The following is a 21,198-nucleotide window of genomic DNA, read 5'->3' as shown; positions in this document are numbered from 1 at the left end:
CCAGATGGCCTACCCCTGCTCCTAGTTTTTATATTCTTATGTTCATCATTCAATTTCTTCTGAGGCATATCAAAATCCACATCATCGATTATTCGATTATTCACTCTGAATGGCAGTAACTAATACCTGTTTCTTTGGTTCCCTTTCCCTGTCATAGTACTATTTTAACATGTTCACATGACATACCCTATTCATTTTTTTCCTATCTGGCATCTTTACCAGATTATTCACCTGACTTAACTTCTCAATCTGATAGGGTCCACTCAACCTTGCTTCGAAGGGATCTCCTACAACTGGCAATAGCACCAAAACAGGAAAATGTACGAAGTTTAGATTTCTTATCTGCTTCTTGCTTCATTAGGTGCTGAGCCACCATCAAATGCTGTCTAGCTAATTCACTATCCTGTTTAATATTTCTCTCACCTCAGATACATAATTCAACTGTGGGATCTCTGATTTTGGACTGACCAACTTTTCCTTAATTAATTTTAAAGGTCTTCTTACTTCGTGTCCAAATATAAATTCAAATGGAGTAAACTGAGTCAATTCATTTGGAGCATCTCTAATAGCAAATAATATAAAGGGGATAGCTTTATCCCAATCAGTTGGGTAATCCTGGCAATAAGCCCTCAACATGGTCTTTAGGTCTGACGCCACCTTTCTAATGCTCCCTAGGATTCAGGACGGTATGCACTCAATGAAAAGTGTCTGATGCCTAAACTATCTGTGACCTCCTTAAATAATTTGGTAGTAAAATTCGACCCTTGGTCTGGTTGAATCTCACTGGGTAATCCATAACGGGTGAAGAAAGCAAGCAACTCCTTCACAGCCTTTTTTGCCTTGACATTCTATAAAATAATTGCTCTGGAAACCTGAAAGACACATCCATTATGGTTAGCAAATACTGGTTCCCACTTTTGGTTTTAGGGAGAGGACTTACACAATCAATTATAACCCGTGTAAAAGGTTCTTCAAATGCAGGAATTGGCATCAAAGGTGCTGGTTTTATCACCACCTATGGCTTTCCTACCATCTGACACATGTGACAGGTACGGCAAAATTCAACCACATCTTTATGTAATCCAGGCCAATAAAAATGCTTCTGTATCTTAGCCTGAGTCTTCCTCACTCCTAGATGACCTCCTACAGGTAATTTGTGTGCTACCCGCAATACTTCCTGTCTGTATTCTACCAGCAACACAATCTGGTGAACTTGCGCCCATTTCTCATCTGCACTAACCTGCCAAGGTCTCCATTTCCACATTAAGATGTTATCCTTAAGGCATTCTGAAATACACTCCGATTCCTTTTCTGTATAGGCTTCATGATGTAAATCCTTTATCGTTTCACCTTTCTGTTGTAACTCCATTCATGTTTCAGAACTAAATGCCTCTGCTGTTTTAACTTTCTGTTCCTCAACATGAGTTCTTATCACTTCTGGAAGTGAGTTTTTAAACTCTTCCAGCAGAATAATATCTCTAAGGGCCTCATATGTATTTTCCCACTTTAATGCTCTCACCCATTTATCGAAGTTGCTCTGCTTAATTCTTTCAAACTCGATACATTATTTCCTTACATTTCTGAACTGTTGTCTATATGCTTCTGGTACCAATTTGTAAGCACTCAAAACAACCTTCTTTACTTCTTCATACTTTCCTGACACCACCTCTGACAGTGCTGCAAACAGCTCAGTAGTCCTGCCTACCAACATGGTCTGAATTAACATTTCCCACACCTCCTCTGGCCATTTAATCTCTGCAGCCAATTTCCCAAAGGAAATGAAAAAGGCTTTTGCATCTTTTTCATCAAATTTTGGTAATGTTTGGACATATTTGAATATATCCCTACCAGGTGGTTGGCGACGCTAAGCTTGCTCACCATCACTTCCATCTTGTACTTTTACTTCTGTCATTTGAAATCATTTTGCTTCCAATCCCAACTTCATCTTTTCCAACTCAGTCTTTCCCTTTCTTTTTTAACTCCAGCCTTTAAGTTCACTTTCTAACTCCAATTGTCTCATTTGAATTTATTTTTTTCTAACTCCACTGCACTTGACACATACTTAAATGCTTGGCTATCTCAAAGAACAAAGAACATTACAGCACAGGAAACAGGCCCTTCGGCCCGCCAAGCCTGTGCCGCTCTTTGGTCCAACTAGACCAATCGTTTGTATCCCTCCATTCCCAGGCTGCTCATGTGACTATCCAGGTAAGTCTTAAACTGGAGTAAGCAGAGAGGGAGTGATTTGTGGCAGTAGTGCTGGAGAGAGATTTATTTATTTATTTATTTAGTCCGTTAGTGTGTTTTTTTTGCCTTTATTTTTGTGGTAGTATTTTTCTTAATTTTAAACTGAAAACCGGAAGTGGGCTGCTAAGGAGTCTGGGAAGGGTTTTTTTGAAGGGCGCGAAGTATAAAAGGTAGGCTGCAGTATACAGCGGGCAGCGTCAGGAGCGGGCAAGGAGCAGAGTGTGAGCTATAAGGGCTTTGGCTCACAGGACTTCGGGGGACAGGGCGAGCAGGGGTGAGTTTTTTCTTTCTTATTTACTTTTTCTCTGTGTACCTTGGTATAAAGGGGCAAATATGAGTGTGAAGCCAGTGTGTTGTTCCCAGTGTAGGATGTGGGAGGTCCTGGAGGCACCTGGACTCCCGGACATCCACATCTGTGAGGGGTGTGACGAGCTGCGGTTCCTGAGGGACCGTGTTAGGGAGCTGGAACTGCAGCTCGAGGATCTTAGGCTGTTAAGGGAGAATGAGGAGGTGATAGACAAGAGCTATCAGGTGGTCACACCAGGGCCACGGGTGCAGGCCAAGTGGGTGACGGCCAGGAAGGGTAGAGCTCGGGTGACTGAGAGCACCCCGGTGGATGTGCCCCTACACAACAAGTACTCCTGCCTGAGAACTGCTGGGGGGGACAGCCCGCCTGGGGGAAGCAGCAGTGGCCGTGTCTCCGGAGTGGAGTCCGGCCTTGTAACTCAGAGGGCTAAGGAAAAGAGGAGGAAGGCAGTGTTAATCGGGGACTCGACAGTAAGGGGGTCGGACAGGCGTTTTTGCGGAGGCAGGCGGGAGTCTCGGATGGTGGTCTGCCTCCCTAGGGCCGGGATCCAGGATGTCGCTGGTCGACTCCCAGAAATCCTGAGGGGGGAGGGAGAGGAGCCAGAGGTAGCAGTACATATTGGTACCGCTGATGTGGGAAGGAAGGGGGAAGGGGTCATGAAAAGAGAGTATAGGGAATTAGGGAGACAGCTGAGAAGGAGGAAAGCAAAGGTAGTAATCTCAGGATTGCTGCCTGTGCCACGGGAGGGTGAGGGCAGGAATGGAGTGAGGTGGAGGATGAATGTGCAGCTGAGGGACTGGTGCAGGGGGCAGGGATTCAGGTTCCTGGACCATTGGGACCTCTTTAGGAGCAGGTGTGACCTGTACACAAAAAACGGGTAGCACTTGAATCCCAGGGGGACCAATATCCTGGCGGGAAGGTTGGCGAAGGCTACTGGGGAGAGTTTAAACTAGATAGGTTGGGGGGAGGGGATCGAGACGAGGTGACTGGGAGCGAGGAAGGTAGCTCACAAACAGAGAAGGGTTATAGACAGTGCAAGAGGGAGGATGGACGGGGGATAGAGAAGGGGAGAGCTCAGACCAAAAGATTGAGATGTGTTTACTTTAATGCCAGGAGTATAGTGAATAAAGGGGATGAGCTCAGAGCGTGGATCGATGCCTGGAAGTGTGATGTGGTGGCCATTACGGAGACTTGGATGTCTCAGGGACAGGACTGGATACTCCAGGTGCCGGGATTCAGATGTTTCAGGAAGGATAGGGAAGGAGGCAAGAGAAGGGGTGGAGTGGCACTGCTGATCAGGAATAGTGTCACAGCGGTAGAGAAGGTGTATGCTGTGGAGGGATTGTCCACAGAGTCTCTGTGGGTGGAAGTTCGGAGTAGGAAGGGGTCGATCACTTTGCTGGGAGTTTTCGATGGGCTGCCCAATAGTGATGGGAAGGTGGAGGAGCAGATAGGGAAACAGATCCTGGAGAGTTGCAATAATAGCAGAGTTGTTGTGATGGGAGACTTTAATTTCCCAAACATAGATTGGAATATCCCGAGGGTAAGGGGATTGGATGGGGAGGAGTTCGTTAGGTGTGTTCAGGAGGGTTTCCTGACACAGCATGTGGACAAGCCTACAAGAGGAGAGGCTGTACTTGATCTGATACTGACCAATGAGCCTGGACAGGTATCAGATCTCTCAGTGGGAGAGCATCTTGGGGATAGCGATCATAACTCTATCTCCCTTATGCTTGCATTGGAAAAAGAGAGGATCAGGCAAGCGAGGAAAGCGTTTATATGGAGTAAGGGGAAATATGAAGACATAAGGCAGCAAATTAGAGGAGTAAATTGGAAGGAGGTATTCTCGGGGAAATCTACTGAAGAGAGATGGCAGTTTTTCAAGGAATGTCTGTCTAGGGTTCTACAGGACAATGTTCCGAGCAGACAGGGAGGAGTTGGTAGGTTAAAGGAACCGTGGTGCACGAAAGCTGTGCGGAACCTAGTCGAGAAGAAAAGGAAAGCGTACAAAAGGCTCAGAGAGCTTGGCGAAGATAGGGATCTAGATGAGTATACGGCTTGTAGGAAGGGATTAAAGAAGGAAATTAGGAGAGCCAGAAGGGGTCATGAGAAGGCCTTGGCAAGTAGAATTAAGGAAAACCCTAAGGCGTTCTATAAATATGTGAAGAGTAAAAGGATGAGACGTGAAGGAATAGGGCCTAGAAAAGGTGAAGGCGGGAAAATCAGTAGGGAACCAGTAGAAATGGCAGAGGTGCTTAATGAGTATTTTGCCTCGGTTTTCACAGAGGAGAAGGACATGGGAGGATGTGCTGTGGGCTTGCGGTGGACTGAAAAGATTGAGTATGTGGACTTTAACAAAGAGGTTGTGCTGGAATCTTTGAATGGCATCAAGATAGATAAGTCACCGGGTCCAGATGGGAGGTACCCCAGGTTACTGTGGGAGGCGAGGGAAGAGATTTCAGAGCCTCTGGCGATGATCTTTGCGTCGTCGATGGAGATGGGAGAGGTGCCGGAGGATTGCGGATGTGGTTCCTATTTTCAAGAAGGAGAATAGGGATAGCCCAGGAAATTACCGACCGGTGAGTCTAACCTCAGTGGTTGGTAAGCTGATGGAGAAGATCCTGAGGGACAAGATTTATGAGCATTTAGAGAGGTTTAGTATGCTCAAGAATACTCAGCATGGCTTTGTCAAAGGCAGATCGCGCCTTACGAGCCTGGTGGAGTTCTTCAAAAATGTGACTCAACACATTGATGAAGGGAAAGCGGTAGATGTGGTTTATATGGATTTTTGGCAAGGCGTTCAATAAGGTTCCCCATGCAAGGCTTCTAGAAAAAGTGAGAGGGCATGGGATCCAAGGGGCTGCTACCTTGTGGATCCAGAACTGGCTTGCCCAAAGGAAGAAGTTTAACAACACCAGGTTAAAGTCCAACAGGTTTATTTGGTAGCAAAAGCCACACAAGCTTTCGGAGCTGCAAGCCCCTTCTGTGGTCTCAGGAACACAGCACAGGAGATTTACAAGGGGCTTGCAGCTCCGAAAGCTTGTGTGGCTTTTGCTACCAAATGAACCTGTTGGACTTTAACCTGGTGTTGTTAAACTTCTTACTGTGTTTACCCCAGTCCAACGCCGGCATTGCCCAAAGGAGGCAGAGAGTGGGTATAGATGGGTCTTTTTTTTAAATGGAGGTCGGTCACCAGTGGTGTGCCCCAGGGATCTGTTCTGGGACCTTTGCTGTTTGTCATTTTCATAAATGACCTGGATGAGGAAGTGGAGGGATGGGTTGGTAAGTTTGCCGACGACACGAAGGTCGGTGTGGTTGTGGATAGTCTGGAGGGATGTCAGAAGTTACAGAGAGACATAGATAGGATGCAAGACTGGGCGGAGAAGTGGCAGATGGAGTTCAACCCAGTTATTTAAGTTATTTAAGAAGGGTAGGAAGGATAACCTGGGTAATTATAGGCCGGTGAGCTTGACGTCCGTGGTCGGGAAGTTGTTGGAGAAGATTCTTAGAGATAGGATGTATGCGCATTTAGAAAGGAATAAACTCATTAACGATAGTCAGCATGGTTTTGTGAGAGGGAGGTCATGCCTCACTAACCTGGTGGAGTTTTTTGAAGAAGTGACTAGAATGGTTGATGAGGGAAGGGCCGTGGATGTCGTCTATATGGACTTTAGTAAAGCGTTTGACAAAGTCCCTCATGGTAGGTTGGTGCAAAAGGTTGGATCTCATGGGATAAAGGGGGAGGTGGCTAGATGGGTGGAGAACTGGCTTGGTCACAGAAGACAGAGGGTGGTATTGGAAGGGTCTTTTTCCGGCTGGAGGCCTGTGACTAGTGGTGTTCCACAGGGCTCTGTATTGGGACCTCTGCTGTTCGTGATTTATATAAACGATCTGGAAGAAGGTGTAACTGGGGTGATCAGTAAGTTTGCGACGACACAAAAATGGCTGGACTTGCAGATAGTGAGGAACATTGTCAGAAGCTACAGAAGGATATAGATAGGCTGGAAATTTGGGCAAAGAAATGGCAGATGGAGTTCAATCCAGATAAATGCGAAGTAATGCATTTTAGTAGAACTAACATCGGGGGGAGCTATACGATAAATGGCAGAACCATAAAGGGTGCAGATACGCAGAGGGACCTGGGTGTGCAAGTCCACAGATCCTTGAAGGTGACGTCACAGGTGGAGAAGGTAGTGAATAAGACATATGGCATACTTGCCTTTATAGGACGGGGCACAGAGTATAAAAGTTGGGGTCTGATGTTGCAGTTGTATCGAACGTTGGTTCAGTCGCATTTGGAATTCTGCGCCCTGTTCTGGTCGCCACACTACCAGAAGGACGTGGAGACTTTCGAGAGAGTGCAGAGGAGGTTTACCAGGATGTTGCCTGGTATGGAGGGCTTAGTTATGAGGAGAGATTGGGTAAACTGGGGTTGTTCTCACTGGAAAGACGGAGGATGAGGGGTGACCTAATAGAGGTGTATAAAATTATGAAAGGCATAGGTAGAGTGAACGGTGGGAAGCTTTTTCCCAGATCGGTGGTGACGTTCACGAGGGGTCATACGTTCGAGGTGAGGTAACGGGGGTGGAGGGTTAACACGGATATCAGAAGGACGTATTTTACACAGAGGGTGGTGGGGGCCTGGAATGCGCTGCTGGGCAAGGTGGTGGAGGCGGACACACTGGGAACGTTTAAGACTTATCTAGATAGCCACATGAACAGAGTGGGAATGGAGGGATACAAAAGAATGGTCTAGTTTGGACCAGGGAGCGGCGCGGGCTTGGAGGGCCGAAGGGCCTGTTGCTATGCTGTATTGTTCTTTGTTCTTGATAAATGCGTAGTGGTCCATTTTGGCAGGTCAAATGGGATGAAGGAGTACAATATTAAGGGAAAGACTCTTAGTACTGTAGAGGATCAAAAGGACCTTGGGGTCCGGGTCCATAGGACTCTAAAATCGGCCCCGCAGGTGGAGGAGGTGGTTAAGAAGGCGTATGGTATGCTGGCCTTTATCAATCGAGGGATTGAGTTTAGGAGTCCGGGGATAATGATGCAGCTATATAAGACACTCATCAGACCCCACTTGGAGTACTGTGCTCAGTTCTGGTCGCCTCATTATAGGAAGGATGTGGAAAAGATTGAAAGGGTGCAGAGGAGATTTACAAGGATGTTGCCTGGATTGAGTGGCATGCATTATGAGGATAGGCTGAGGGAGCTCGGTCTTTTCTCCTTGGAGAGACGTAGGATGAGAGGAGACCTAATAGAGGTATATAAGATGTTGAGAGGCATAGATCGGGTGGACTCTCAGAGGCTTTTTCCCAGGGTGGAAATGGCTGCTACAAGAGGACACAGGTTTAAGGTGCTGGGGTGTAGGTACAGGGGAAATGTTAGGGGGCAGTTTTTCACAGAGGGTGGTGGGCGAGTGGAATCAGCTGCTGTCAGTGGTGGTGGAGGCAAACTCAATAGGGTCTTTTAAGAGACTCCTGGATGAGTACATGGGACTTAATAGGATGGAGGGTTATAGGTAGGCCCAAAAGGTAGGGATATGTTCGGCGCAACTTGTGGGGCCGAAGGGCCTGTTTTGTGCTGTGGTTTTCTATGTTTCCATGTCAGCGTGTCTGCCTCCACCACCCTACTTGGCAGCGCATTCCAGGCACCCCATCACCCTCTGCGTAAAAAACATCCCTCTGATATCTGACTTATACTTCGTCCCTCTCACCTTGAGCCCATGACCCCTCATGATCGTCACTTCTGATCTGGGAAAAAGCTTCCCACCGTTCACCCTATCTATCCCCTTCATAATCTTATACACCTCTATTAGGTCTTCCCTCATTCTCCGTCTTTCCAGGGAGAACAACCCCAGTTTACCCAATCTCTCCTCATAGCTAAGACCCTCCATACCAGACAACATCCGGGATGTGTCTGACAGGGTATTCAGGACTCTTAGGGGGGAGGGAGATAAACCACAAGTTATTGTACATGTGGGGACACACGACATAGGGAGGATAGGGGAAGGGGATATTAGGCAGGGATTTATGGAGTTGGGGTGGAAACTAAAGGCCAAGACTGACAGAGTGGTTATCTCTGGACTCTTGCCTGTACCACGGGATAGTTTAGAGAGGAATAGGGAGAGGGAAGGTTTGAATTCATGGCTGAGGGGATGGTGCAGGAGGGAGGGGTTCAGGTACTTAAGCAATTGGGGCTCGTACTGGGGAAGGTGTGACCTCTATGAGAAGGATGGTCTACACCTTAATCAGAAGGGGACCAATATCCTGGGGGGTAAATTTGCTAAGGCCATGCAGGGAGGTTTAAACTGATTCGGGGGGGGGGGAGGGATCCTGAGTAGTGGGGCTGAAAGTGAGGGATGCATGGATGGGGACTGCAATGCACGGCATTGCAGAGGTGGGGTGGAGCAGGGTTTGAAATGTGTATACTTCAATGCCAGGAGTATTCGCAATAAAGTGGGTGAACTTGCAGCGTGGATTAGTACCTGGGACTTCGATGTTGTGGCTATTTCAGAGACATGGATAGAGCAGGGGCAGGAATGGATGCTGCAGGTCCCGGGGTTCAAATGTTTTAGTCGAAGTAGGGAAGGAGGTAGAAGAGGGGGAGGGGTAGCATTATTGGTCAGAGATTGTATCACAGTGTCAGAGAGGAGGTTTGATGAGGACTTATCTGTTGAGGTAGTATGGGCGGAGATTAGAAATAGGAGAGGAGAGGTCACCCTGTTGGGAGTCTTTTATAGACCTCCTAAAAGTTCTAGAGAGGTTGAGGAAAGGATTGCGGAGTCAATCCTGCTTAGGAGTGAAAGTAATAGGGCAATTGTTATGGGGGATTTTAACTTGACTAATATTGACTGGAATTGTTATAGCTCTAGCTCGTTAGAGGGGTCAGTTTTTGTTCAAAGCGTGCAGGAAGGTTTTTTGACTCAGTATGTAGACAGGCCAACTAGAGGTGAGGCTATATTGGATCTGGTGCTGGGAAATGAGCCAGACCAGGTGCTAGACTTGGAAGTTGGTGTGCATTTTGGTGATAGTGACCACAATTCGGTTACGTTCACCTTAGTGATGGAAAGGGATAGGCATGAACCTCGGGCCAATGGTTTTAGCTAGGGGAAGGGTAATTATGAGGCTATTAGGAGAGAATTAGGAAACATAGGTTGGACTAGGAGATTACAGGGACTGGGAACGTCCGACATGTGGAGTTTTTTCAAGGAGCAGCTACTGCGAGTCTGTGATAGGTATGTCCCTGTCAGGCAAGGAGGAATTGGTAGGGCTAGGGAACCGTGGTGCACCAAAAAAGTTTCTTTGTTGGTTAAAAAGAAAAAGGAGGCTTATGTTCGGATGAGACGTGAGCACTCGGGTAGTGCACTAGAAAGCTTTAGATTGGCTAAGAGGGAGTTGAAGAGCGAGCTTAGAAGGGCTAAAAGGGGACATGAGAAGACTTTGGCGGATAGGGTTAAAGAGAATCCTAAGGCGTTCTATAGGTATGTCAAGAACAGAAGGTTGGTTAGGGCAAGTTTAGGGCCAGTTATAGATGGCAGAGGGAAGTTATGTGTGGAACCGGAGGAGATTGGTGAAGCATTGAACCAATATTTCTCTTCGGTGTTCACGCAAGGGGACATGAATATAGCTGAGGAGGACACTGGGTTGCAAGGGAGTAGAATAGACAGTATTACAGTTGATAAGGAGGATGTGCAGGATATTCTGGAGGGTCTGAAAATAGATAAATCCCCTGGTCCGGATGGGATTTATCCAAGGATTCTCTGGGAGGCAAGAGAAGTGATTGCAGAGCCTCTGGCTCTGATCTTCAGGTCGTCGTTGGCCTCTGGTATAGTACCAGAAGATTGGAGGTTAGCGAATGTTGTCCCATTGTTTAAGAAGGGGAACAGAGACTTCCCCGGGAATTATAGACCGGTGAGTCTCACTTCTGTTGTCGGCAAGATGTTGGAAAAAATTATAAGGGATAGGATTTATAGTTATCTGGAGAGTAATGAATTGATAGGTGATAGTCAGCATGGTTTTGTGGCAGGTAGGTCGTGCCTTACTAACCTTATTGAGTTTTTTGAGAAAGTGACCAAGGAGGTGGATGGGGGCAAGGCAGTGGACGTGGTATATATGGATTTTAGTAAGGCGTTTGATAAGGTTCACCATGGTAGGCTTCTGCAGAAAATGCAGATGTATGGGATTGGGGGTGATCTAGGAAATTGGATCAGGAATTGGCTAGCGGATAGGAAACAGAGGGTGGTGGTTGATAGTAAATATTCATCATGGAGTGCGGTTACAAGTGGTGTACCTCAGGGATCTGTTTTGGGGCCACTGCTGTTTGTAATATTTATTAATGATCTGGATGAGGGTATAGTTGGGTGGATTAGCAAATTTGCTGATGACACCAAAGTCGGTGGTGTGGTAGACAGTGAGGAAGGGTGTCGTAGTTTGCAGGAAGACTTAGACAGGTTGCAAAGTTGGGCCGAGAGGTGGCGGATGGAGTTTAATGCGGAGAAGTGTGAGGTAATTCACTTTGGTAGGAATAACAGATGTGTTGAGTATAGGGCTAACGGGAGGACTTTGAATAGTGTGGAGGAGCAGAGGGATCTAGGTGTATGTGTGCATAGATCCCTGAAAGTTGGGAATCAAGTAGATAAGGTTGTTAAGAAGGCATATGGTGTCTTGGCGTTTATTGGTAGGGGGATTGAATTTAGGAGTCGTAGCGTTATGTTGCAACTGTACACAACTCTGGTGCGGCCGCACTTGGAGTACTGTGTGCAGTTCTGGTCCCCACATTACAGGAAGGATTTGGAGGCTTTGGAGAGGGTGCAGAGGAGGTTTACCAGGATGTTGCCTGGTATGGAGGGGAGATCCTATGAGGAGAGGCTGAGGGATTTGGGATTGTTTTCGCTGGAAAGGCGGCGGCTAAGAGGGGATCTTATTGAAACATATAAGATGATTAGAGGTTTAGATAGGGTGGATAGTGATAGCCTTTTTCCTCTGATGGAGAAATCCAGCACGAGGGGGCATGGCTTTAAATTGAGGGGGGGTAGTTATAGAACCGATGTCAGGGGTAGGTTCTTTACCCAGAGGGTGGTGAGGGATTGGAATGCCCTGCCAGCATCAGTAGTAAATGCGCCTAGTTTGGGGGCGTTTAAGAGATCCGTAGATAGGTTCATGGACGAAAAGAAATTGGTTTAGGTTGGAGGGTCACAGTTTTTTTTTTTAACTGGTCGGTGCAACATCGTGGGCCGAAGGGCCTGTTCTGCGCTGTAATGTTCTATGTTCTATGTTCTAACATCCTGGCAAACCTTCTCTGCACTCTCTCTACCGCCTCCACGTCCTTCTGGTAGTGTGGCAACCAGAACTGGACGCAGTACTCCAAATGTGGCCTAACCAGCGTTCTATACAGCTGCATCATCAGACTCCAGCTTTTATACTCTATACCCCATCCTATAAACGCAAGCATACCATATGCCTTCTTCACCACCTTCTCCACCTGTGTTGCCACCTTCAAGGATTTGTGGACTTGCACGCCTACGTCCCTCTGTGTTTCTATACTCTTGATGACTCTGCCATTTATTGTGTAACTCCTCCCTACATTATTTCTTCCAAAATGCATCACTTCGCATTTATCCAGATTAAATTCCATCTGCCACCTCTCCGCCCAATTTTCCAGCCTATCTATATCCTGCTGTCTTGCCCAACAATGCTCATCGCTATCCGCAAGTCCAGCCATCTTCGTGTCATCCGCAAACTTGCTGATAACACCAGTTACATCTTCCAAATCATTTATATATATCACAAATAGCAGAGGTCCCAGTACAGAGCCCTGCGGAACACCACTGGTCACAGACCTCCAGCCGGAAAAAGACCCTTCGACCACTACCCTCTGTCTCCTATGGCCAACACAGTAAGAAGTTTAACAACACCAGGTTAAAGTCCAACAGGTTTATTTGGTAGCAAAAGCCACACAAGCTTTCGAGGCTCTGAGCCCCTTCTTCAGGTGAGTGGGAATTCTGTTCACAAACAGAACTTATAAGACACAGACTCAATTTACATGAATAATGGTTGGAATGCGAATACTTACAACTAATCCAGTCTTTAAGAAACAAAACAATGGGAGTGGGGAGAGCATCAAGACAGGCTAAAAAGATGTGTATTGTCTATGGCCAATAATGGCCTATGGCCAAGCCAGTTCTCCACCCATCTAGCCACTTCTCCTTGCATCCCATGAGCCTTAACCTTCTTAACCAACCTGCCATGTGGGACTTTGTCAAATGCCTTACTGAAATCCATATAGACGACATCCACGGCCCTTCCTTCGTCAACCGTTTTTGGCACTTCCTCAAAAAACTCCACCAAATTTGTAAGGCACGACCTCCCTCTTACAAAACCATGCTGTCTGTCACTAATGAGATTGTTCCGTTCTAAATGCACATACATCCTGTCTCTAAGAATCCTCTCCAACAACAGTTAACAGATCTTCCACTTCTCACTTAAGGTGTATTTAAAGATCTAGGACTGCTCAAATCCGGATGAACCCCCAATCTGTTATGAAGCGGAGGTTAACACCTAATCACCCAAAGAGGAGTACCTCACTTAATAATCTGTTAAAGGTGTGTGAGAAATAGTACGATCTGCTCTTCAGCAACTTTTTGTGGTTAAATCAAAAATAACTACCTGAGATTCTCTCTGTAAAATCAACAATAACACTTTATGTATCTAACAGTTAACTAAACTATTCACAAACCGAATAAAACACTAACTATTCTAATGGAATTCTATTTAGATCAATAAAATTACTACTTATTAACAAAAAAAAAGAATTTTTTTTCAGTCACTCCCAAACTGCAACCAGGTTTTATCTTCCGGAATCTTCTATCTTCCTTCTTCTTTCTGGAATCTCTGGCTTCTCTTGGTACCTTTTCTACTCAGATGAGGCTTTGAGCTAAAAGCTGTTAGATGTGGCAGACAGAGACAGCAATTGCTGCTGGCAGAGGACAGTTGCTGCTGTGTCTCTCTGAAGCTGAGAGCTGTCTCTTATCCTCTTGATGACATACCAACATCCCTATTGGGTTGGTTCTCAGGTTACCAAAACATCAAATTTAAATCTAATAGGCTTCTGTTAGCCAAGTGTCCAGTTTGATTGGGCAAAATTTGGTGGGGTGGGGGTGGGGGGGGGGGAAGAGGGTGGGTGGGGGGCGGCCGGCCGGCTGCTCGCGGGGATGGGGGAGGGGCCGGCCGCTCGGGGGGATGGGGGAGGGGGGGCCGGCTGCTCGGGGGGCCAGCCGCTCGGGGGAGGGGGGGGGCGCGGCCACTCGGGGTGGGGGGGGTGTGGCCACTCAGAGGGGTGAGGGCGGCCACTCCGGGGGGGGGGGGGGGGGGGGGCAGCCACTCAGGGGGGTGGGGGGGTGGTGGAAGGGGGGGGGGGGTGGAAGGGGGGGGCGGCCAATCGGGGAGGTGGGGGCGGGGGGCTGAAGAGTATGTTCCTGTGCTGTGCTGTTCTTTATTCTGTAATGCAAACTGTCCCCAGTACATCGCCACGAACCTTCCCAGGTTCCCAAGTCTTCATGTCTTTCTCCACGGTAAACACAGGAGAAACATTCATCGAAAACCTCGCCGAGCCCCTGTGGTTCACCTTCATCCTCTCAGCCAAAGTTACCTCATGCCCCTTCTTGCCCTCCTAATTTCCATAGTCATAGAGGTTTACAGCATGGAAACAGGCCCTTTGGCCCAACTTGTCCATGCCGCCCTTTTATTTTAAAACCCCTAAGCTAATCCCAATTGCCCGCACTTGGCCCATATCCCTCCATAACCATCGTACCCATGTAACTGTCTAAATGCTTTTTAAAAGATAAAATTGTACCCGCCTCTACTACTACCTCTGGCAGCTTGTTCCAGACACTCACCACCCTGTGTGAAAGATTTGCCCCTCTGGACACTTTTGTACCTCTCCCCTCTCACCTTAAACCTATGCCCTCTAGTTTTAGACTCCCCTACCTTTGGGAAAAGATATTGACTATCGAGCTGATCTGTGCCCCTCATTATTTTATAGACCTCTATAAGATCACCCCTCAGCCTCCTACGCTCCAGAGAAAAATGTTCCAGTCTATCCAGCCTCTCCTTATAACTCAATCCATCAAGTCCCGGTAGCATCCTAGTAAATCTTTTCTGCACTCTTTCTAATTTAATAATATCCTTTCTATAATAGGGTGACCAAAATTGCACACCGTATTCGAAGTGTGGCCTTACCAATGTCGTGTACAACTTCAACAAGACATTCCAACTCCTGTATTCAATGTTCTGACCGATGAAACCAAGCCGAATGCCTTCTTCACCACTCTGTCCACCTGTGACTCCACTTTCAAGGAGCTCACTTCTTGAGTAGACTCCTGTATCCTGTGTACACCTCCAGGGAATCCAGGAGCAGGACGGGGCCACAGTAGTGCTGCCTCACAGCGCCAGAGACCTGGATTTCATTCCCGGCTTGGGTCACTGTCTGTGCGGAGTTTGCGCATTCTCCCTGCGTCTGTGTGGGTTTCCTCCGGGTGCTCCAGTTTCCTCCCACAGTCCAAAGATGTGCAGGTTACGTTTTGTGCATGGATTCGCCATGATAAATTGCCACTAACTCTAAGGGGGACTAGCTAGGGTAAATGCATGTGGTTATGGGGATAGGGCCTGGGTGGGATTGTGGTCCGTACATACTCGATGGGCCGAATGACCTCTTTCTGAACACTAGGATTCTATGATTCCAGCTGCTTATACCTGAGCCATGCCTTGTTCTTCTTCCTGGCCAAACCTCAATATGTTTTGTCATCCAAGATTCCTTGTCTAATTCCATCAAAATTCACCTTGCTCCAATTTAGAACTTGCACCTGTGGACCAGTTTTGTCCCTTTCCATAACTATTTTGCTAAGTACTGTATCTCCTTTCAGCCCCTCACGTGCCAGTGAAGCTAGGAATAGAAAGTAGTGCAGCTAAACATGTGGCTAAAGAGCTAGTGTAGGAGGGAGGAGGCTCAGATATCTTGATCACTGGGATCTCTTCCGGGACAGGTGGGACCTGTACAAGAAGGACGGGTTACACCTAAACTGGAGGCGCACCAATATCCTGGCAGGTAGATTTGCTAGAGTCACTTGGGAGGGTTTCAACTAGTATGGCAGGGGGTGGGAACCAGAGCAGTAGGTCAACAGGAGAAATAACTGAGGGAGAGCTACAGACTAAGGCCAGCAAGATTAAGAGGAAGAGCAGGCAGGGAGTAGTTGTTGAACACAGCAGGACAGGATTTGTTTCAACACAAGGAGCATAACAGGTATGACAAGTTACAGCTTGGATTAATGTTGTTGCTATGACAGAGACTTGGTTGAAAGATGGACAAGATTGGCAGTTAAACATTCCAGAATTTAGATGCTTCAGGCAGGATAGAGGGGGATGTAAAAGGGCATCGAGTCGGGGCATTGAATATAAAAATTGGCAGGTCATGATGCAGCTGTACGGAACCGGAGTTGGGATTCATTTAGAATATTGTGTACAATTCTAGTCGCCACAATACCAGAAGGATGTGGATGTTTTGGCGAGGGTGCAGAGGAGAGTGGAACTAAGGATGTTGCCTGGTTTGGAGGGTATTAGCTATGAGGAGAGGTTGGATAAACTCAGTTTGTCCTCACTGGAATGACGGAGGTTGAGGGGTGATCTGATAGAGGTCTACAAGACTGAGTGATTTCTTAGGTGACTCATCTTCTACTTTCTGTTGCCTTAGTTCAAAAAACATAGTGGATAGTCAGATGCTCTTTCCTAGGGTAGAAAGGTCAAGTACTAGGGGACAGGGGTTTAGGGTGTGTAGAAAAAAGTTTAGAGGAGATGTGTGAGGCATGTTTTTTTTTTACACAGAGGGTGGTGAATGTCTGGAACACGCTGCCTGTGGAGATGGTAGGAGCAGGTACAATAGCGGCATTTAAGGGGCAACCAGATGAGTACATGAATCGGATGAGAGTGGAACGATACGGGCTCCAAAAGTGCATACGGTTTTAGTTCAGGCAGGCATCACGATCGGCGCAGGCTTGGAGGGCCGAAGGACCTGTTCCTGTGCTGTACTTTTTTTTGTTCCCAATGACTATTTGGGAGCCGAAGGTACAACTTCAATAAGGTCACCATCCCCTTATTATTTCTTAGTTCCACTCACAAAGCCTCGCTGGATGATCCCTCGGTTTTTTCATCTCTGACTATGTGATGCTCCCCTTAATAAAGAATGCAACTCCCCCTCCTCTCTTTCCTCCACCTCTGTCCCGCCTAAAGCCCTGTATCCTGGACCATTAAGCTGCAGTCCTGTGCCTCCCTTAGACATGTTTCAGTTATGGCTATAATATCCCAGTCCCACGTACCTATCTATGCCCTGAGCCTTACCACCCAGCCCATTTGCATCGAAATAAATGCAATTTATTCAACAGGTTTTCCCCGCTCCCTGCCATGTTCCAACCTATCATGTCTATTCAGCTTGCCATTGCTGAGTACTGCATCTCCTTCCAGCCCCTCATTTGCTTCCCTGCGGCTGAGGATCCCACAACCCCCCCCCCGCCCCGCCAATCTAGTTTAAACCCTCCCTTGTAGCACGAGCAAATCTGCCCCCCAAGATATTGAATACAGAATATATGGATACAGAACTGGCTCGGTCATAGAAGACAGAGGGTAGCAGTGGAAGGGTGCGTTTCTGAATGGAGGGCTATGACAAGTGGTGTTCCTCAGGGATCAGTGCTAGGACCTTTGCTGTTTGTAATATATATAAATGACTTGGAGGAAAACGTAACTGGTTTGATTAGTAAGTTTGCAGACAACACAAAGATTGGTGGATTTGCGAAAAGTGATGAGGACCATCAGAGGATATAGATCGGTGGAGACTTGGGCGGAGAGATGGCAGATGGAGTTTAATCCGGACAAATGTGAGGTAATATATTTTGGAAGGTCTAATACAGAGAGGAAATATACAGAAAATGGCAGAACCCTGATACGGTAAGAAGTCTCACAACACCAGGTTAAAGTCCAACAGGTTTATTTGGTAGCAAATACCATAAGCTTTCGGAGCACTGCTCCTTCGTCAAATTGACGAAGGAGCAGTGCTCCGAAAGCTTATGGTATTTGCGATCAAATAAACCTGTTGGACTTTAACCTGGTGTTGTGAGACTTCTTACCGTGTTCACCCCAGTCCAACGCCGGCATCTCCACATCAGAACCCTGATAGGCAGAGGGATCTGGGTGTACAGGTACACAGGTCACTGAAAATGGCAATGCAGGTGGAGAAGGTAGTCAAGAAGGCATACTTGCCTTAATCGGCCAGGGCATTGAGTTTAAAAATTGGCAAGTCATGTTGCAAGTCATGTAAGCTTTATAGAACCTTAGGCCGCACTTGGAATATAGTGTTCAATTCTGGTCGCCACACTACCAGGGCTTTGGAGAGGGGACAGAAAAGATTTACCAGAATGTTGCCTGGTAAAAGCATTAGCTACGAGGAGAGGTTGGAGAAATTTGGTTTGTTCTCACTGGAACGACAGAGGTTGAGGGTCGACTGGATAGCAGTCTACAAGATTATGAGGGGCATGGACAAAGTGGACAGTCAGAAACTTTTGGATGAGTCAATTACTAGGGTTAACATAGGTTTAAGGTGCGAGGGGCAAGGTTTAAAGGAGATATACAAGGCAAGGTTTTTTTTTCACACAGAGGGTGGTGGGTGCCTGGAACTCGCTGCCAGGGGAGGTCGTGGAAGCAGATACGATGGTGACTTTTAAGGGGCGTCTTGACTAAATACATGAATAGGATGGGAATAGAGGGATATGGTCCCCAGAAGGGTAGGGGGTTTTAGTTAAGTCGGACAGCATGGTCGGTGCAGGCTTAGAGGGCCAAAGGGCCTGTTCCTGTGCTGTGATTTTCTTTGTTCTTTGTATTGGTCCCCCTCCAGTTCAGATGCAACCCGTCCCTCTTAAACAGGTCACCTCTGCCCCAGAAAAGATCCCAATGACCTAATAATCTGAATCCCTGCCCCCATACCAATTCTTTAGCCACACATTCATCTGCCATATTCTCCTGTTCTTACCCTCTCTAGCACGGGGCACTGGAAGTAATCCAGAGATTACCACCCTCGAGGTCCTGCTTCTTAACCTTTTTCCTTGCTCTCTATAATTACTCCTCAGGACTTCATCCCTATTTCTATTTGCATCATTCATGCCAATGTGCACATTGGCTTCTGGCTGCTCACCCTCCCCCTTGAGAATGTTCTGCAGCTGCTCCAAGATATCCTTGACCCTGGCACCTGGGAGGTAACACACCCTAGACTCCCGTTTGCAGCCACAGAATCCCCTGTCTGTCTCCCTATCGAGTCTCCTATCACTATGGTCCTGTTTACCTTTACTCTTTCCCGCTGTGCCCCAGAGCCAATCGAATGTGATCCTTTGAATGCTGGCAGGATGGAAAGTGAGGACAAGGCGGACCCTATCACGGTTGTGGGAGGGAGGGGAAGGTGTGAGGGCAGAGGTGCAGGAAATGGGCTGGACATAGTTAAGTGCCCTATCAACCACAATAAGGGGGCTGAGGGAAAAAAACAGATGTGTCAGAAGCACCATTTTCAAAGGTGGCATCAGTGGAACAGATGTGACAGAGACAGAGAGATGAGGAAAATGGGATGGAGTCCTTACAGGGAGCGAAGATTGAGGAGGAGCTGTAGAGGAGCTAGGTTTGGGAGTAATTTCCACAGGGTTATTTCCACATCATCCTCGGAAGAGCACGTGGCCTGTCAGATGCACCATTTGATAAAGCCACATCAGATCTATTTATATAAACTCCAGTTACGCATCTTTATTCCTATCATTCAATGCTATTGCCTAATAAAAACATTCCCACCTTTGAATTGTAACAGTAACATGTAAGCCTACTTGTGACACGAATAAATAAACTTAAACTTTGTACATAATTGCTCGAGAACTTCTTCATAAATGAAGATTTCTTCACAAATCTAGGAATCAGAACCTAAGCTAGGCAATGTACCGACGCAGTGTGGTGTGAAAGGGAGGACGCGCGCAAAAAAAATGGGGGGGGGGGAGAAGAGAGCGGGGGGGGGGGGGGGGAAGAAGAGAGCGGGGGGGGGGAAGAAGGGAGCGGGGGGGGGGGAAGGCAAGCAGTGGGGCAGTGGGGGTGGGAGGGAGGGGGGAGAAGGCAGTGGGGGAGGGGGAAAGCAGGTAGTAGGGCAGTGGGGGAATGAGTGAGAGTGATGAGGGTAAAGGGACAGGTATTCTGCCGCCCCTCTGTCTCTGCCCCCAAATCATGAAAATGCACCTGCCACAGGCGGCCTGCATGGGCAATTCCTGTTTCTGCACACTCACGTGCCCTGCACCCACACTCACGTGCCCTGTAGCTTTGTACCCTGTACAAAGGGTATACTGTACACACCTTGAAACACTGCCCTTTACTGCTTCATGCCCCATATGTGCATTCACCTCCACTAATATTGGTCCTGTGCCCACACTCCCAGCAGCAACCATGCACCCCTCCTCGATCCTTGTTCCTGACCTCTGTCCAAGACTTGTTACCCCTGCTCTGAACATTCCCTTTATGCTCAACCATCCATGTCCTATACCTTGTACAAGCACCCTGACCCACACTCATTCTGTACTTTAGCTGGCCCTGAAAATGAGGTTTTCCTTACCACAAGGTCCTCCACTGATCCATTGCTGTTGATGACAAGTCCATTCAGTTGCTCCTGGATTTGCCCGATGGTCTGCGGCAGATCCCGTGCTGGAATAAACCATTCATGTTCCTCTTCTTCCTCAAGCATCTCCTGGAAGCAGCGCTCGATGAATTCTTCCTCCCATAACTCCTCTACAATCTGCATGGATCAAAACAAAGGCTCCTTACTGATTGGTGCAAAACACATCCCCTATGAACCAAAGCCATGGTTTCTATACCAACCCTTCACACTTCTCAGCATGTGAAAGTAAGCATTTGAGAGCTCTGATCTCGCTCGCCCGCTCGCGGCCCCCCATACCCCCCCCCCACCCCCCGGCTTGCCGGCTCCCCCCGCACCCACCTCCCCCCTCGTTTGCTCGCTCCTGTACCGCCGGCTTGATCCCAGCACCACCGCCCTCGCTCACTCTCACCCGCTCCCTCGGGCTCTCCCTGACCTGCCCCTGCTTGCTCTGGCCCGCCCCCTGCTCTAGCCCAACCCTCCCTTCCGAGTCTCACCGACTGTACTCGCTCGGCAGCCCCTCCACTCTCACCCGCTGCCTCGCTCACACTTGCCCGCACATCCCCCATCCATCACGCCTTCTCCAGTCCCCGCTCGCGTCCACCCATCTCGCTCGCCCCAAAATCACGCTCTTGCTCGCACTCATCCACCCACCCCCCCGCACCGCACTCGCTCGCCCCCTCCATTCTCACCTGCCATGTACGCTAGCCCGCCACCCGCACTCAGTCGGAGTCTCGCTGGCACCACCCCCCCCCCCAACCATCTCGCCTGCACCACCCTCATACCCGCTCATTTGCCCCTGACCTCCGCCGCCCGCAAGCTGTCCCCTCGCGGGGGAGGGGGGCGCCAGCAGGGGGCCGCAGGGAGGATGGTGGGGGTGGGGGCCGAGTGGCGGACGGGGGGGTGGGGGCGGGAGCGGGAGGCAGGTG

General features: G+C 48.1%; 1 protein-coding gene across 3 annotated transcripts in view; it reads right to left on the bottom strand.

Annotated features, from left to right (window-relative positions):
* LOC144505263 (polyadenylate-binding protein-interacting protein 2-like) overlaps positions 1–21,198 on the bottom strand; it is a 47,390-nt gene that overhangs the window by 13,770 nt on the left and 12,422 nt on the right. For all 3 annotated transcript variants that reach the window (XM_078231309.1, XM_078231308.1, XM_078231307.1), the window contains exon 3: positions 20,231–20,410. In XM_078231309.1, coding sequence (XP_078087435.1) covers positions 20,231–20,410 — 180 coding nt within the window. The remainder of the gene's footprint in view (positions 1–20,230; positions 20,411–21,198) is intronic.

The sequence above is a fragment of the Mustelus asterias genome, chromosome 16, assembly GCF_964213995.1.
Source record: "Mustelus asterias chromosome 16, sMusAst1.hap1.1, whole genome shotgun sequence".
Classification (NCBI taxonomy): Eukaryota; Metazoa; Chordata; class Chondrichthyes; order Carcharhiniformes; family Triakidae; genus Mustelus; species Mustelus asterias.
Note: the sequence above shows the minus strand (reverse complement) of the source record. Positions and strands in the feature narration are given on the sequence as shown.